Source organism: Patella vulgata, chromosome 6, assembly GCF_932274485.2.
Source record: "Patella vulgata chromosome 6, xgPatVulg1.2, whole genome shotgun sequence".
Lineage (NCBI taxonomy): Eukaryota > Metazoa > Mollusca > Gastropoda > Patellidae > Patella > Patella vulgata.
The window spans coordinates 8,284,144-8,299,386 of NC_065884.2; the positions used below are offsets into that span (position 1 = coordinate 8,284,144).

At 38.6% G+C, this 15,243-nt stretch overlaps 1 protein-coding gene across 1 annotated transcript; it reads right to left on the reverse strand.

The window, feature by feature from the left end:
• Positions 1 to 291: 291 nt before the first annotated feature.
• Positions 292 to 13,872, reverse strand: LOC126824214 (CDP-diacylglycerol--inositol 3-phosphatidyltransferase-like). Its single transcript, XM_050553398.2, has 6 exons — positions 13,833 to 13,872; positions 9,072 to 9,206; positions 4,566 to 4,719; positions 3,746 to 3,827; positions 2,174 to 2,255; positions 292 to 473 (listed from the first exon to the last, which is right to left on the reverse strand). The coding sequence occupies exons 1-6, from the start codon at positions 13,870 to 13,872 to the stop codon at positions 292 to 294; spliced, it is 675 nt and encodes a 224-aa protein (XP_050409355.2).
• Positions 13,873 to 15,243: the final 1,371 nt, after the last annotated feature.

Genomic DNA, 15,243 nt, shown 5'->3' on the forward strand with positions numbered 1-15,243 from the left:
CTCCATATGAACATAAGGAACCAAATAGATATGTAAATGCCTTTTCACTCGATACACATGCGCAAGGGGTCGGATATGGAGTCAAATCGCGACACTGGATGTGAGGCATTTTAGCCATGAGAGGACGAACCCTATCGATGTTCAGCGTTCCGCCACCTTTCTTACCAGAGTTACCCCCCTTCCCATTTGTTACAAAAAACCATGTGAACGCGATAGAGGCTATAGTACAAGGTAAATATTGCATAAACAAGTTGATTGTCTCTTCTCCCTCTCTCCATTAATACTTTCTCTCTATTCTCCCTTATATTTGTTCCTTTCTTCTCGTGCTTCCTTCTCTCGTTCCGTGATATCAATGGCAGCTATGTTCCGACAAGCTATGACCATTTGTACACCACTTATGACCATCTTAGCAATAGTTATTGGAGCAGCAACAAACAGAAGTAAAGTCCACAAACCAATGGAAAGATTTCCTACTGCCACTGTAACATAGTAATGAATGAATGAATGAAATGGTGTTTTATGACACGTCAGCTCAAAGCATGCTATATTGCACCAAACATATAATGGGGCTAAATCATATCACCAAAAATAATTATATGCATACTAAAACAAATATCACAGAGTATTTAAAAATAAAAACAAATATCACAAAATGAGAGAGAGAAATGTTAACACCCGGCACAAACTAGGTCATTTCGGGACTAACATATGGTTTAATTTTTTTTAAATAATTCGTTTGCGCGTAGGGGTCTTTAGCAGTAGGAGGAAACCGGAGAAAACCCACGAAGTTGGACAGGCGACCCTACTCCTGTCACGTACAACCGGGGAATCAAAACCCCGCCAGTTGACTCAATGAGAGACCGTATGATACAGCGCGCGCGTGCTAACGATTCGGCCATCCACCCCCGGCCATCCACCCCCCCCCCCCCAACACAAAATGAAATGCATAAAAATATTTAAAACTAGAAGAATGCCCGGCTTCGCTCGGGGGTCATAACCCCGAAACCGGAAGTGGTAGACTAACGCCATCTGGCCTATGTTACTCCCCGGTACGAGCTACCCCTATACCCCAAATTTCAGACTCGGAGCAGAGCTAGTGTAGCCGCCAACCCCGAACAGACAGACAAACGGTCACAAATATTAGTATAGATAGATGTGAAAATGAAATTGATTTTCTACTGCCATAATAATGTTTACACTTAAAATTAACAACAAAACGTCTAGCATTTTACAATATAGACTCGTTTAGTAAAATGTACTGGATATATAAATAATCACTTTGTACTTTAAACACGTGATACATGAGAGGTCCAATAAACATTTTGCATGCATATATTAAATAATAATAAGGGCCGAGAATCATGTTTTAGCACAAACAAGCCATAATATAACTGGGTCAATGAAGACCGAATCCGCCATGAGGGACAGTGGCGTTCACGCCTTACTTCATCCAATTCGAACTGCCAGTGGAACCTTTTACGTGTACGCCAACGTATGGCGTTTCTTTCTCCTAGCAATGTACTAGACTATTGTAAATATAGACTAAAAATTGTTCTTTAGGTCAAATTCCTGCACGAAGAGCCCAAAACCCGAACATGTCTTGGATTTTAGGTGACCCTACTCCTTGTCATGTTAAAGCGGGGAATCCAATCCACGCCACTTAACTCGATGACAGGCCTTACGATGCAACGGAGATGCGTTAACTATTGCCCTCCCCCCACCCGCACCCCACCATTCTAGCGAGAACTAATCTTAATCTAAATGTTATATAATGTATCTTTAAGTAATGAACACTGTGTCACCTGTTAACATAAGAACGGGCAGCCCACATCGATACGGACACGCTCGCATAATCCTTCTAGTTATCAGAATGTCAGACGTTTGTTATCTTGTATATTCCTGAAGCAATGACCCGAGAAATCCATTTCTGGCATTGCTGGATTGGCTGTTGATACTTGAGCTTTTGAGGGAGTGTGTCTATTCTTCCCGTTTAATCAAATCTATCCCAAGTACAGCAACATTACAGCCCTTCGTTTAATCTGGGGTCTTCACTCAAACAAAACACTGCGAGGAGTATGGTTATCTAGCGACTTTCCACTTTGTCAATAAACTAAGATGTATACCATTCGACCCTACTACCCCATTAAACATAGAAAAAATATGCAAAACTTACAAACTGGTCCGATGGTGAAATGCCGAAGGTAAAGTAAACAGTAAAATATTTCATTACCTAAACACATTACAGACAATACATGCTGAAATGTATAATTAACATTAGTAATTATATCCCAGACAATATTATATTGTAAAATATATAATTAACAATATTAACCACTTCAAAGACAATATTATATTCTGAAATATATAATTGTTAATTTAATTCTGAAATATCGGGTGACCTAGAAAAAACAAACCAAATACACTTCTAAGTCCGGTAAAAGATAAATTGACATTGTTTTTTGTTTTTTTTAAATTTGTACTATGTTAACACTATTTGGGATGAAGTTGTCAAACGTATAGATTGTAGCACGTGTCATTTGAAACGTTAATAATATAATCACAATAATTGTTTAATTATTATACTTTAAATGGTCTACTGGTTTTTGTTTTCCTGGTCACCCGATATATAATTGTTTTAAAGCTATTACCACGATAAATAAAACAAGTCCGGCGTGGTTCCTCCTTATCAGTGGTGCAGGACCGAGGGCCTTGCAAGGGACACTGTATAATCGTTCGGGCGGACGATGTCCGTGTAAAATTCCCCTCATGGCACCTTGTATGGCATATGCTCGTCTTCGTTAGTCTGAGCAGAACAGTGGGGCATTAAACTCCATTTCATTTCATTTCAATCGATCCAGTTGTAAATGGGATCCGGCAAGGTGGTTTACGTACTAAAACGGGTAAAGGGAGGTAATTACGCTTACAAAATATGGATGCAGACCTCCTATTGAATTAAATGTAACAGTTCCTTCAACCTTTCGTTGCACTCCACGATCTCCACCACATTAGTCTTGGGCCAAAGCTTGTTAAATGGAACGAAATGAAATTGGGTTTAACGTCCTACTGATATGCCCCGGTTGGGCTAATGAAGACTCTTATATCGAATTCCAGCTGCTAAGGGGCCTCGGTTTTTCGTTCCACCCGAACGACTAGACCGTTTTCCTTGTCATACCGTCCGTCCTGCACCAATGACAAGCGGAAGACATGTCGGAAACTCGCAATGGACTTTCTCGGCCAACGCAAGGATCGTACATGCAACCTCTAGGCTAGCGAGCCAGCTCTTACTAGTTTCCTGTGATAATGGCGACATCGCTTGCTAAATTATAATATTCGATTTTTGATCATCAAACATAACAAACTGGAAACAGGGGGGTTTATTCTGACATTTAAGAGATGCATTGTGTTAAGGTTTGTCACAAAAAGTTAACAAACGGATAATAAAAAGGACATACTGTACATTTCCGTCAAATTTACTTTTTTCTCAGCGAAGTTAAGAATGTTTGAAATTTTGACAAGATTTAGCCTAAATAGTATCGATTGTTCATTTAAAGGTTACCCAATTAAATGGCACATGTGGTCTAACCCATTTAATATCTAAGCCATCCGTTTAGAGAGTTGATTTTGGTCTTGTTAATAACTGTCTGAATAATAATTTATATAACAGAAAAAGACCCGCACTATGAAGATTTAGCTCTTACATAATGCATCTGTAAATTCGATATATTTAATAAATAATTTCACTAACTTCGTTTGTATAATAATGACGTACAATAAAATTTTCTGACAAATCGACGTGTTTATGATTCTCTTTGCCAATCATCAATGAACTGGAAAATAAATAAATTTATTATAACACAGGTCAAAGGTCACAGGTCACACGTCTATGGAATACAATTACTAGTGTTCATTACTGAGCGACTTTTCGACTCCAGTCTTTTGTTAAATGGAAATAAAATGAAATAAACTAGGGTTTAACGTCCTACTGTTCTGCAGACATAGGCTATGAAGACAAATGAAAATGAAATGAAATGGGGTTTAACGTCCTACTATTCTGCTCCGAACTGGGCTAATGAAGACGGGCATACGCCATACAGTGTGCTATGAGGGAAATTTTGCCCGGACAACGGCGCTACGTCGTATTTTTATTTCGAATTCTAGCTGTCAAGGTTTTTCGTCCCATTCGAACGACTAGACAGTTGTCCTTGCCAAGCCCTCCGTCATGAGCCATTGACCGGGGGAACCACGCAGGAAATCCCAATTAACGTTCTCAGTCAACACCAGGATCGAAAACCGGACCTCCGGAACAGCGAGTCAGCGTCTTACTCACTGAGCCACCACGACTCCTCGTTAGGCGCACCTAATGTTATATGATGACGACTGTTTTGTTTTTAATCATTGGTTATAAAACTAGGTCAGGCTGGATTGTTGTAAAGTTCTGTAGCGGTGAGCTACGCGTAGGGGGGTCTTTAACATTGAGAGGAAACCGGATGATGAGGAGAACACCCGCGGGGTTAGGCCACCTCGACAAGCCACTGATTCAAATATATTGTAATAATCAAATGTACCTGTGTAGATAAACCCAGTGACTGAAGATATCAAGTGCCATACTGAACTGGAAGAAGAGAATATAAGTTGGGTAGAAATGACACAGCACCGCACACATACACATCGTAATTATCCGATCAGTCAGCTGATCTAACAGTGCACCCAGTTTACTAGCTGAAATATTGACCATTACAAATATACATGCAGAGATGGCCACTTTAGTTTAATCATAAAACAGAATGACTCACAATCTGGTTAAAACACAGATCCTATTTCAATTCGTTTTTATAGTTCAAAATTTCGTTTTACTTGTCTTTACTACACTTGGATCTGGAAGACTTGTTATTTAATTCGTGTTCTGTTTAAAATGAGGGGCCAGCAAATCAAATGGTCTGTCGAATCGAGTGTTTGACCTTTTTTGCCCGGAACTGTTGGTAATCCAATAGTAACATCAATGCTGATTGGTTAATCAAATGTCTGACGTCATAGGTCAAAAGTCGGTCTTTTGATCCCTGACGTGACCTATCGCTATAACATTTCAGATCTTCATGTAGTGTAGGCCATCGAAAGTATAAAAAAACGAAACGAAATATAGATCTGTATTTCAATCAGATTGACCCGTCTCCCAGTCCTAATTCCAGTCAGCCGTGACCCGTACATTTCAGGTAAGTTCTTAAGGAACTTAGTGCTATATTGGTTCGAGCATTATCATGTTGGAATGACTTAAGATCGTGATACAACGCAAGGCCGTCTGGCACGCAGTCCAACATAACGTAGTCGGCGACTATAGTATCAGCAGTACGGAAAATCTACAGCATGCAATCCTACATAAGTTGCCGGATAACGTGCCTGCTGGGAACGATCGGCCAGTACATGTAGTATGATGGCATCCAACCCTTCGGTGGTTCACTCTAATCTCGTGTTCTCGGTGTTTAGGTGTCAACATTTTCATATCGTAACTATAAAAGCAACATTCATACCCTAATGCAAACATTCCCATTCTGACCGATTCAATATTTTGGGAGATATGATCTGTGATGTATTTGCGCAAACGTGTAAACATCATTCTAACGTGTTATTGACTTTAATGAAAAACGCACCACTGACTTTACCGGAAGTGCTGGCGAGTTATAATACTAGTGTCGGATTATGGCCCACTAGGGCACTATCCAGCAACTCCCCCTTCCCCTCTCTATAATAGGTTAAGTTGTTACTGATTTTTTTTTGATTTGTATACACACACATTGTTATCATCTGATTTCCGAATTACAAGATTAGAGTTTATTTCCCAAACGAGATTTTTAATCGTCAATTTATAAAAGTGACGTGTACTTGACTATAACATTGAAATATTGTTTTGAAAGCAAATTTAAAGATGCTTTATGTAAGATTTAGACAAAGATGTTGTCGTTCTTGCTATACTAGTTCAAAAATAGAGAATTCAAAAATAATATATTGAAAATTTCAGTCAAATTACTTTATTCGGACCGAAGTTATCACTATTTGAGGTTTTCTCCATTTTTAATTAGATCATTAAATGGTGATCGTATTTCAATCCGTTTTAATCTCTGCCATCCGATGCTCTAGAGAGTTGATTATAGGCTTGTTATGTGAATAAATGTATAAATAATAGATTATATAACATATGCAGCCCAAATTAAAACCTGAACTAGGCAGAATTGGCTCTTACATAATGCATCTTTAAGGAGATATATTCAAGGCCGATGCAGTATCCCATTTATTTACTTTGTTTATCAACTCTCTTATCGTTTTATTTGATATTGTACAAGCGGGGAGTGCAAATAATATAAAATTTACTTTGTTTATCAACTCTCTTATTGTTTTATATGATATTGTACAAGAGAGAGAGAGAAATGGGGTTTAACGTCCACCCGACACAAACTAGGTCATTTCGGGACTAATATATGGTTTAATTTTATTTCAATAATTCGCTTGCGCATAGGGGTCTTTAGCAGTGGGAGGAAACCGGAGGACCCGGAGAAAACCCACGAGGTTGGACAGGCGACCCTACTCCTTGTCACGTACAACCGGGGATTCGAAACCACGCCAGTCGACTCAATGACAGGCTTTATGATACAGCGCGCGCACGCTAACCATTCAGCCATCCAACCCCCCGATATTTACAAACGGGGAGTGCAAATGATAATAAAACAAAACAAAACAAAACAAAAAAAACCACAAAAAACATAAACTTTTTATTGTTTATTTCTTATCAAAATAACTGTGTGTGTTTGTGATAATTGTCTTGACACAAATTGATATGTATGTTGTTAATTTGTAACAAGACGTTTATTTTAGAATTTTAAAATATGCATCTATTTCGTCGCCTCAGGATATTTTTAATATTTCAACATGGGCGGGAAATCTTCCTTTGTTCTTTTCGTTGAATAAGCAGATAGTTTTTCCTCTAGTAGATGGGTGGGGCTTAACTGTGCAATAACTAGACATGTTCAATGTTATTGCACACTTTTGCTGGTTTACACTAGTTTTAGTAGAAATCATATAGAGAAGTGGGGTGGGTTTTCTGTGCAATAACAATAAGCATGTTGAGCAGTTGTCAATGTTACAAGTCAATTATAGCACGCTTCACTCGTTAACAGGTTTACCCCTCGGCCTTCGGCCTCTGGTTAAACCTGTTAACTCACGAAAGTCGTGCTATAAATATAACTTATAGGACACCCCCTTTAATGACTAGATGCAATAAAACTCTGATACTAGAGTTACCTTTCCACTTAATTTTATTTATTTTATTCATTGTATTTTAATTAATTTATTCATTTTATGCATTTTATTTATTTATCTATTTATTTATTATTACCGATGGACTTAATTTTATTTATGTATTTATTTATTCATCGAACAGAACATCGATGCAGATTAAATAGTTTTCATGACTGCTTGTTTAGCGCAGCAACAGAAAGATAAGGTCATAAAAGAGCAAAGGTTTATATTTACCCTTAAAGGGGAAGAACAACGATTTTCAACAAGGTTTCCATAAATCTTAAATCATAATAAACAATTAACCATGTTGCTTGATTTGGAACACAGCGTACTGTTCAGTATGAGTGAATTTACGCGACGGCTTTGTGTACTAAACGTTAAAAAAACCCCATAAATTCGTGTTTATAATATCCTAATAAACAGACCATTTGATTAGATTTTTGGCCAAAGCACGACAGCAGTAAACATATGCCAAATATGTATGCTTACTATAGAGCCCATTGATCATGTTGAGCCAACTATGTCACTTCCTGTTTTAATAAAAATTAATTTCTCGCTTACAAAAACTTTTTTGCTTGTACTACAGAGTGGATTATTTATCAATATATATTTAAGGTTCATGGAAACCTTGTTGAAAATCGTTGGTCTTCCCCTTTAAGACTAATATTTCAACTTGAGTAAAATATCCCTCGGCAGAGGTACTTATAACAACGAACATACACATCTGTCATGATTCGGCTTTCGAACTATTTCAGCCTTTTCGGCGTGAAATGAAATAGGATATAAAGTAGGACTTTTCTGCATCAACCGGGATAATGGAGACGGGTATACCCCACATTGTGTCGGGACAACCCTAACCCTAACCCTAGTCAAGGGTTCTGATACGTGCATGCCCACGTGTACACGGTACCCCGGTTTCTCCTCACATCCGAACGACTAGCAATCAGATTAAAACGCAGATCCTATTTCGTTTCGTTTTGATAGTTTGAAATTTCGTTTTACTTATCTTTACTACACTAGGATATGGAAGAGTTGTTATCTTTGACGTGTTCTGAATGTAGTGCGGGCTTAGCCAATGAAATGGCCTGTACGACGAGCTTTAGACGTGTTTTTGCACGGAACTATGGGTAATGCACTAGTAACATCAATGCTGATTGGTTAATCAACTGCCTGACGTCATAGGGTCAAAAGCCGCTCGTATGACCTTTTACGTGACCTATCGCTACAACCAGTCATGTAGTGTAGGCCATCGAAAGTATAAAAAAACGAAACCAAATATAGATCTGTATTTTAATCAGATTGAACGACTAGACGTTGTATCTTGCCAGCTCCGCCCCCACACCATGTGGCACTGATTAGGAGAAAACCACGATGGAAACCCTTAAAGTTACAAGTTATATTTTTAAAATGTATTAAAATAAAGCCCTGAAATAGTTGGTATCTATAAACAGTCCTACCTTGTTAAAGAATAATCCTATTAATCCTATAATTCACTATTGAGAAACTGGCAAAAATATCATTCTCAACTTCAGATTCAAACGTTTGAAGATAGCGATTCCATGGTGGGGAATAGGAAAACAAGGGAGGTAATTGGGAGGTAATTGTGTTATTATTTCCGATGTGAAGATTTTTAAGTGTGAGAAAGATAACCTATGATCATATAATAGTAAGTTGACAACCTACTGAGCAAAAGACATAGAAATAATTATGTTTTGACTTTCTCAGAAAATATGAAATTGTAACTTTAAACTGGTGATTGTGCCCGACATACTTGACATACTTACTTTGTTTTAAAAGTCTAGCAAGGCGGCCATCGAATTCATCTAGAAAACCACTTAATAAATATAAACACGCTGCTTTATAATGGTCTGTAGGCATATAGTAGAAAGACATGAACGCAAAGATCACTCGACAATAGTCTGAAATAAAGATGAAATAAAGGTTTAATCTACTGTTTTGCGAAGACCAATCTGATTACAATACAGATCTATATTTCGTTTCGTTTTTTTATACTTTCAATGGCCTACACTACCTGAAGATCTGACAAGTTATAGTGGGGGCGGGGGAGGCACGTCAGGGGTTAAACGAGCGGCTTTTGACCCAATGAAGTCAGACATTGATTAAGCAATCGGCGTTGACGCTTCTAGTGGTTTACCCACCGTTCCGTGCATAAAAAGGCCATAACTCGCCGTAACAGACCGTTTCTTTGGCTAATTCCTCATATCAAATACAACGCCTGTTACATAACAACTCTTCAAGATCCTAGTGTAGTAAAGACAAGTAAAACAAAATTTTGAACTATAAAAACGAAACGAAATAGGATCTGCGTTTTAATCAGATTGTGCTCAGACTGGATTAATGAAGATGGGCACACCCCATACAGTGTGCTGTGAGGGAAATTTCTCCCGGACAGCGGCGCCACGGCCTACTCTTATATCGAATTTCAACTGCCAAAGTTTCTCTTCAGAAATGGAATGGGGATTAACGTCCTACCTTTCTGCTCCGAATTGGGCTAATGAAGATGAGGTTCTTTTACGTGGACACCAATGCGTACACAGGACTTCGGTTTGTCGTTCCAACCGAATCACTATTAACATAAGGGTAAATACTACATTTAAAGATGCCTTTTATGAAAAAGCCTAATCACCCCATTGTTATATAAACTATTATTTCGACATTTCCTCACATGATAAGCATAAAGCATCGGGTGACCGTGATTATGAATAGATGCAAACAATTTAACTTAGAATAGATAATCTAGACTTTGTTTATTATCGTAGTAATAGTACTGGACAATCGGGACTATATTGCCAAATTATCTCTGGCATAATGTCCCAGTAAACCTAATTTCACAGCATCCAGTAAATACAGAATAAAGCTGCCACAATAGTGTCCGAAACCACGCGATAGGCGCTAAGATTTTTTTGACTTATCTATGTTAAACATGATCAGATTAAGAGAAGGAGAAAAAAGATGGGGTTTAACGTCCACTGGACACAAACTTGGTCATTCCGGGACTAAAATATGGTTTAATTTTATTTCAATAATTCGCTTGCGCGTAGGGGTCTTTAGCAGTGGGAGGAAACCGGAGGACCCGGAGAAAACCCACGAGGTTGATCAGATTAAGACTTTGATATATCCGACACTTTGTCTTAAAGAATTTCCCATTCGCTACAATATGCCATTATGCATGCTAAGGAATCTCAAAACGATAAGCTCTTAATTCTTGGACATCAAAGGACGTCATCCTGTGGCCTATGTTTGGCCTATTCTGAAGAATAAACGACCGACATAAATATCGAATAACGACACTTCTAGCTTTAAACAGAATCCCGAACACCGACATTTACATTCAGCGCTTTAAATGTGGTTTTACAGTTGCTATATTTTCAATTTCTATTTCGATGTAATTTCCATCTTCGGTCAAAGCTGTCTTTATTTGGTATACCTTCGGTTATGGATTAAACAGCCCCGCTCCCTCCCATCGGCAGTCGCCCCATGATTAAGAGTTTTCACAGTTGTTAGGTTTTTAATACAGTTCAGTCGCATCAATAAACCCCATAAATCTATTTATTTGTTTGATACTGGTATACCTCCTGCTTGTTAAATGAAATCGTTATGGATTTAAACACCACCCCCCCATCCCCCGCTGCCACATCTGCCGCCGCCCACGACCTTGTTGCAAGTTTATTTATTATTCACCCGATCGGCATGGACCGACCTTGATCTTATTTTTCATATCTCTAATATTTATGGCACATTACAAAGTATAATTCCCTGATAGTATGTTTATTATAGTTCCAGTTGAGTTAATCGAAATGGGACTGGGGGTGGGGGATGAATGGCCGAATGGTTAACACGTGCCCGCTGTATTATAAGGTCTGTGTTTCAGTCAACTGGCTTAGTTTCGAATCCCCGGTTGTACGTGACAAGAGTAGGGTCGCCTGTCCAACCTCGTAGGTTTTTCTCCGGGTTCTCCGGTTTCCTCCCACTGCTAAAGACCTTTACGTGCAAGCGAATTATTGAAATAAAATTAAACCATACGTTGGTCCCGAAGTGAACTAGTTTGTGTGGAGTGGACGTTAAACCCCATTTCTCTCTCTCTCTCTGTCTCTCTATCTCTTTAATCGAAGTGGCGCTGGGTTATCGTATAAAATTGTCAAATAAAATCGTATTTAACTACCATGTTAACCCATCATTGCGGATGATAAAGGAGCTAATTCGCTAATAATGTAATCTGATTGTTAATAAACTGATTTACATTCAATTGTTTCCGTTTTGACTCTAATTTCAAATCAGTTATGTTCAACGAAATACGGCATGAGTCTCAACCGAATGGCAATTTCTAGCGTATGGTTATTCCAGTCTATTACGCATGCTCTCCTGATAAGATATGGCGTCACCGTTTGACATGAGTTGTGGAATATGTCTAGCCAATAGAAATATTTCTATGGTCTAGCCTCGTTCCTTCTGGTCACTTGTTACAAATGACGCTGAAACGCACTATGGTACACGATTCGTGTATCAATGGTAAAATGTTTATTTTGTCTTAAATATTCGATATCAGAAGCCTACCTTTGCCCGGTAAGATCACAACATCAATGTTGATTTGAATTGACAAAAAATTCGTGCCATTCGTGTATTTCGCCGAACATAACTGATGAGAAATTAAAGTAAAAACAGAAACGATTGAGTTTAAATCAGTTGATATACATTTATATTACATTATTATATGCGATGCTACTCATTTGTGTCGATTTTTGGGGGTCAAAGAATATCGATTAAGCTCCTTTAAACATACATTATGCAAGAGCTTAATCTGTCTATTGCAGTTCTTTCTTTAAGCCTGAAAGGTTATCTAAATTATTAATTAGACATTAATTAACCTATCCAGACCATAATCCAGACCATAGATGACATCGCTAGAAGGCGAACTTTAGTGGATTATGAGCCGATTTACAGCACAACTTTCCTTCACGATTTAACGATCACATGGATAATCGAAACTATGCTGTTTATCGTACTGACTTTAGTAATATTGATCGCGGCTAGGCGGAAGTTTCAATCGCTACCTCTCGGTTCATAGTGGATCAATTTGAATGAAATTTTCAGCAAATTGCCTGTACATTATCTAGTTTTCAACTATTATAGTGAGAACTGCCAACTCTTGATTTTATCTCCCATAATGTATCTTTAAATAAAACTATTTTATACACACATTAATCCACCATGTGTTACAATGGAGTCCCCCATAAAAAGATTACAAGTTTGTTATCTGTTTGACAAACTATGGTATAAATATTTGTCTACATTTTAAATATCTACTGTCAAACTAATCTATTATTTCCATGGCATTCCTTTCGTTTAATATGCTCTGAATTCCATTTTTACCACCAACCTCGTGGGTTTTCTCCGGGTCCTCCGGTTTCCTCCCTCTGTTAAAGACCCCTACGCGCAAGCGAATTATTGAAATAAAATTGAACCATGTGTTGGTCCCGAAATGATCTAGTTTGTATCGAGTGGACGTTAAACCGCACCCCCTCTCAACCTCTCTTTCTCTCTCTCTCTCTCGATCGACGTGGGAGGAAACCGGAGAAACCACGATGTTGCACAGGCAACACTACTCCCTGTCACGTACAACTAACCGCGCGAACACAATCGAACGAAAACGAGAGCAGAGTAATATCATTAACTCAGTATTTGCGAGGAGGCTAAGTGTGTAGGAAACCACCCTAGTGTCTTGATATTTAAGTCTAAATAATAAAGAGATCTTGAAATGAAATGGGGTTTAACGTCCTACTGTTCTGCTCCGAACTGGGCTAATGAAGACGGGCATAAGCCTTACAGTGTGCTATGAGGGAAATGTTGCCAGGACTGTGTCACTAGGGCCTACTCTTATTTCGAATTCCAACTGTCAAAGGTTGTTTTACGTGCACGCCAATGTTTACCAGGTCACCCGCCCTGCACCACAAACAAGGGCGAACCACGCCGGAAAATCTCGATGAATTTTCTTGGTCAACACCGGGATCGAATACGGGACCTCCGGGTTTGTAATATACATGTAGTGTCCAGATAATCAAGACTACGTGTATCTTGACTATATAAGATTTAAGGGTTTGGGTAATCGGGATGGTATACAACGACTCGACACCTGAGGTGGCACGGGTGGATGCACCTGGGTGAATAAAAAATATATTCAACGCACATGGTTGTTGGTTGGTCATTTTTAGAATGATAGATATATATTACAGGGTTAGCGAGCCAACGTCTTACTCACTGAGCCACGCGGCTCCCCATGCAAACATTAAAAAAAATCTGTAAAGTAATAAGTTACTGCGGCCATCATTCGTTACATCGTTAGAAAATTTCAAGCTTCTACGACCATTAATATTTTCTTATTTTTCCACCCTCAGAAAACGTCATCAAAATATTCCTACAGTTGTCTATCATACATAATAATGAATGGAAAAAAATGGACCACGGTACAAGCATCATTTATAATATCAGTTTATATGAAATGAAAAATATATAATTAATTTTCTTACCAATAATGTTAGGTACAAACAGAAATATGTTATCTGTCATTTTGACAGCTTCTTTTACGCTCTGTTGTTATCGGGCGTTTATAGAAGCCCGACCTTATTATCCCCGTAATACGCATGCTCGGCGTCGTGGCTTATAAACGCGTTAGACCATTCGTTAACCCAGCCACCCGAGACTAACGGGTATCTTTCCTTCGGTTTGGTTGCACGAGAAAGTTCATCAGGATTTACGGACCTGGTTTCCCCTTGTCAGTGGTGTTGGACGGAGGGAAAGACAAAGGACAACGTTCGGACGGGGCGAAAAACCCAAGTCGTGTACGTAAAAAATCCCCTTGAAGTTGGAATTTGATGTAAGAGTAGGTTGTAGCACCGTTTTCCGGGCAACATTTCCCCTCCTAAGGCCTATGGCGTACGTCTTTCTTACTCATTTAACCACTACGGATCCCTGAATGCCTTTAAAATATAACCGGCAGTTCAATGGAAATGGATGGGATCCTTGACCCGGCAAGGTACAGCGTATCTTATAGTCGTTTGGACGAAAAACCGAGGTCCCGTGTACACATTTGTGTGCAGGTAAAAGAACCCTTGACAATTGGAATTCGAAATTAGAAATTAGAGTAGACCGTAGTGCCGCTGTTCGACCAGAATTTCCGTCATATCACACTGTATGGCGTATACCTGTCTTTGGGGCCGAACACTAGGTCGTTAAATAGAGAATCAATAAAGGCGAGTAGGAGATTTTATTTATCACCCAACCCTTTCGCTTTTTTACGCGCATAAAAAAATAAATACAATTCTTTGGTATAGATTTAATATTACTGAACCTGATTACATTACGGCGTAGTGATACATCATTTTTCGACAACAAGTCCTATATATTGACCCGATGTTTCCTTTAGGGTTATGGATAGTATTGTAATTATTTATGGTAATTGAGAACTTTTCTCCAACAATATTACTGGATCCAAAACGTAGTTCCTTTCCAATAATCAAAACAGTAGTTCCTTTTTAATTTACCAATCAAATTCATGTAGAGCGGTATCTCCTAAGAACGTTATCACACAAGGGATATCTACTGTTGAATGTGTTATTGGGTGATAAACTCCAATATGTGATACACAATAATATAAATCTCGGTAATTCCCTGCTGCACTTGTTTTAATGGATAAGCAATTGAGCGTATTGATTCGTGTTGCCGTGTAAAGAAAGGGTTGCCTCCCTTTAATAAAAGTTCCCGTTAGTTATAATTAAAGAAGAGGTTCCAGATTTCAGGGTATGTAATTTGTAGAAAAAAAACATTAGGATTATTCGAATCGCTTATTTCAGACTGAACTGCCGAGTTAATTTTCCATAATGCAGTTGCACCACCCGAGAAGCAATGCGCGAGCGGTCACCCCCATTGTTTTATCGACAT